The sequence below is a fragment of the Macadamia integrifolia genome, unplaced genomic scaffold, assembly GCF_013358625.1.
Source record: "Macadamia integrifolia cultivar HAES 741 unplaced genomic scaffold, SCU_Mint_v3 scaffold3534, whole genome shotgun sequence".
Taxonomy (NCBI): Eukaryota; Viridiplantae; Streptophyta; class Magnoliopsida; order Proteales; family Proteaceae; genus Macadamia; species Macadamia integrifolia.
The window spans coordinates 4,637-8,771 of NW_024869583.1; the positions used below are offsets into that span (position 1 = coordinate 4,637).

General features: G+C 39.2%; 1 protein-coding gene across 1 annotated transcript; it reads right to left on the reverse strand.

Moving 5' to 3' along the window:
* Positions 1–1,429: 1,429 nt before the first annotated feature.
* Positions 1,430–2,467, reverse strand: LOC122068194 (cytosolic sulfotransferase 5-like). Its single transcript, XM_042632062.1, has one exon. It carries the CDS (start codon positions 2,465–2,467, stop codon positions 1,430–1,432), a length of 1,038 nt encoding a protein of 345 aa, XP_042487996.1.
* Between the last annotated feature and the right edge of the window lie 1,668 nt (positions 2,468–4,135).

Below are 4,135 nucleotides of genomic sequence, written 5' to 3' on the forward strand. Positions count from 1 at the left end.
GGATAATAAGATAAGGTTGTTTTACTCATAAGGGCTAAAGTGTCGTTTCATAACATCACTTAATAATAATTGATGGAGAGGGGTTTAAATCTAATTTGGTGAAAGAGAGGGGATGTTCCTATGATACTAGCATTCTCCAAGGGGTGACGCTGTAAATTACCTTAAATAAAATGATGAAGTCGAAAACAACCTATTTGGGCCAAAGAACCCTCGTAGACTCAGTTTTGTAGAATTCTAATGGTCCCATTGATATCCCAACGAAATAGGAATATGTGAGAATAGCAACTAAGGGACCTTTAAGTTCATCGGGGGTCCCAGTTCTCTCTTTCTCGTGGGGTATTATCTTTTTTTTTTTCTCACCATTGTTTTTTGCTTTTCTTGACGATAGAGGGGGATGGGAAAAACATAATTCTTATAGTCGCCACCTAGGTTGAAGGGCCTAGAACTCTGTTGGGGAGCCTAATTCTAGTTAGGGATCAAGCTCGAATTTGACTTCATAAATGGTCTTTACCATATGTACAAGTTTGTATCAAGTTCTTTCTGGTAATAAGGTCATGGGAGGTTACGGGGTTGAGTCGAAAGTGTTAGGAACTCATCTCACTCAAAAAGCAAAAAATGTCTTATTTCTACCAGATGCTCAGATTTTGAATATTCTGCTCTAGATTTAAAAGTCCTAAACTCACATATATGACTATAGTTGAATGATTTCACTAGCATGCTTCGTGTGAAAAAAATGTAAATAACATATATTTATGCTATCCTATCCTAACACATGGTATTAACGAATTCTACAGTATTTGGTACGTGGCATGGATTAGCAGAAGGATATGGCACCCACCCTCCCTTTCTGCTTTCTTCTTTTTTGGCTGTCGTTCACTGGCGGCAGCTTGTGTCTTCTCTATTTTATTTTATTTTTTTATTATTTTTTTGACTCCATCGCCACCTCTTTTGTCTTGTGGCGGTGAAGTGTGAAAGAGCTAGCCCTCCCCTTGACTTTGTGTGGAGGACCCAACAATGGGGTGGATTTGTAGATGATGGAGGAGAGGAAAATGAAGAGGTGAAGGAGGGAAAGAATAGAGAGAGGAGAATAGCCTAGAAGCCATGATTTTAGATGGCGGTAGTGCGATGGACTGGACGCACCAGTCCCATCGTTCACACCTTCCTTCCCCTGTTCGCAAATAGCAGCAATGAGCCCAGATACCACGATAACAGCAACAACAAAATCGTTTCTTCCCAGAGTGGTAAATTCATGGACAGAGATGGGTTGGTACACACTACACAGATTTTGAAAAAGATACGAAGTGAGAGAGAGAGAGAGAGAGAGAACAGAACGCCAATATCATTCTTTCTTCCGCTCAAAGCCAACAAAACAGAGCAATAACTTACACTAAAGGTAACCATAGAAAAACCATGATACGAGGTAACTAACTTAGAGCGTTAAGCCCGAACCATGAAATTTTTGCTCTGTGATGCGGTCGAGCTGCTCCAACATCTCAGGTGAGAGGTAATTTGCCGAATCTCCAACTTTACCTTGCCTGAAGAAGCTACTATTGGGAAGACCAAGAGAATTTTTTTCAGTTTTATTCACTGCCAAATTGCTTAAATTCTCGTAACTGCAGAGCTTTATTATTTCATCAACCAATCCTTCCTTCTCTTCCATTGAGGAGAAGGGACATCCCATAAACTCTGCAATCCTTTTCAAGTGAATAGCTGGTTCAGCCACTATCTCGTCGTACTTGAGGAATAGCATATTTTGAGGCCTCTCTAGGCTCTCTCTCCAATAACCCATTACATGATCCCAAAATGGCCCGTATGAAGTCATCCCTTTGCAAAACAACTCAAAGAAATCTTCCAATTTCATAGGCTCCAAGGAAAGATCAGTCCTTACTTTGTTGAGAAAATGCCACCAAGATGCTAGGTTATCCTTAGCGTTCCTACAAATATAAATAATCCGGGAGCCTGAAAGTGCTACAGATTGTGGTAGTGATGAGTAAGGCATGTGTGTGCTAAACAATCGCGGTGATGGAAGGACATCGAGGTTAGGAATTCGGTTACCATTCCAGTTATTGTTATAAAGCAACCACTCCAGCCCTGGCACGAGATCATGCGAGTTGAATATGTGCAAAGGGTGCTGCTGCTGAGCTGAAGGAGGATTAGATTTGCGATTGATGACAGCAAAGGCTAGTGATTTCAGCCAAGTTGTTCCACTCTTGGGGATGCTAGCAAGAAGAATGTCACTGGGTCTTGCCTTGAAGTGATCTTGAACTGCCAATGGCCCAATACCATGCAATCCAGAGTTGTACCAAAAGCCTTGGTACTGGTACATTGGTTTACCCGTCCAACCTTCAGTTGTGGGAAGTGTAGTTGCAGCAATTTCGCTGTATGTCTTGTAGATTTTCTCATCTTCTTCCTCTTCTTCCTTGCTTTTGGGTACAAAACATATTTTGTAAGGAGGGATTTGAGCCATGAGTGAAAGAAAGAAAGAAGGCTTTGTTGTGAAGTAGCTAGGCCAGCCCCTTGAAGAGCTTTTATAACCCAAACCAGTCCTCCCACAGTCCCACCTAGAGCAGATAAAAAACTATTGATATATGGTAGGCCAAGTTTTGCATGGGTGATGTCTCATCACAAATTCACAATACCAGAAGACAGAGACTCATGCCCTAGTTTTCTCTGTTTTCTGCCTAAAATCCCAGGTTAACCTGGTCAATTTATCTGTTCTTGTTGAGCAATTGTTGTAAGATATTTTAGCGCCCTAACATAATGCAAACTTGTGTCAATATCCTACATTAAGATCTTTTGTATTGTCACTTCAAAATATATTTTATTGGCATCTTAAGAAATAATCTTTTCATTTTTTTTTTCTTTCTAATAACAGATATTGTTAGAATTTATATTTATTTTATTATAATTAAGTTTCAAAATGAGGTTTTTCTTTTGTGTTTTATGACTTGTAATGGTGTGGGACCCTTAGGGTCAAGGTAGTGGAAAACGGTCAATAACACCCTATGGGTGCCCAAAATTCCATTTATGGCCATTACCATGAGTGGAGAGATAGGGCAAAGAGAATTGATTGGGATTAATTTCATTTATGAAATTAATTCTTAATTCATGCCATAGGTTATTGCCAAATGGAGGTAAATGGTCAATGTCACTATGTGGGTGCCCTAAAGTCCATTCATGGTCACTACCATGGGGGAGGTGGGCTAGGAAATGGTTAATAACACCCTGTAAGAGCTCTAAATTTCATTCATGATTATTATCATGAGTGGGGAGGTGGGCTAAGGAATTGATTGTGATTAATTCAATTTATTGAATTAGTTCCCAATTCATGTTCATATGACATTATTCTTCAATTAACTTACCATTAGTTGGAGGTTACTCTTGGGGACTCCAAGAGGGTGCAAGGGTTGGTTTTGGGTCTATATAAACCCAATTAAATACCTTGCAGAGACATACATTCACGCATTCACACTCCATCTATTTCTACTCTTTGCAACCATACAAGTCTTTCTCTTTCTCCTTTTTCTCTAAGTCTTGTGTAAGGTAAGAGGGGGTTGTTGTGCTGTAGCTTTTTGCTCCTAGAAGAGACTAGAAGAACTGTCTCATCTTCTAGTGGAAGGTTGTTTTATCTTGGAGGTAGAGATGTAGAACAACTCTTGGCAGTAGAAGGCATCAATTACCTTAAAGGCAGCATTATAAGTGTGACTCAACCTCAATTCTGATCGAAGCTTCTTCAGTTGTTGTGGTGGTGATTCAATATTCATTTGAAGTTTGTCCCCGTCTCATTTCAGCTAAGGATCAATACTACAACATCATAGTAGTTTCTACTGCAAAAGCTTTGTATTGCAATTTGTTATATTTTTGTAAGAAATTGTAGCACAATTACCCAACAGATATCCATGTATACGGCCTGATTAGTCTAGCGGGTTCATACTGACCCCACAATCACATAAACCAGGTCATATCAGGGTTGAATGGGGATCATTCAACTTTCACAAAAACAGTCAAGAGAACTAAACACCCCTAAAGATATAATTAAGAAATAATATTGAAACAAATAGAAGATTACATGATTTTATAAGATATAATTAATGTCAAAATTTAACCAAAGAAAAAAGGGAGAGAGGAGAAGTAA

Bases quoted from the DNA above. Each gene is read 5' to 3' on its own strand.
- LOC122068194 (XM_042632062.1), bottom strand. From the start codon at position 2,467: ATGGCTCAAATCCCTCCTTACAAAATATGTTTTGTACCCAAAAGCAAG.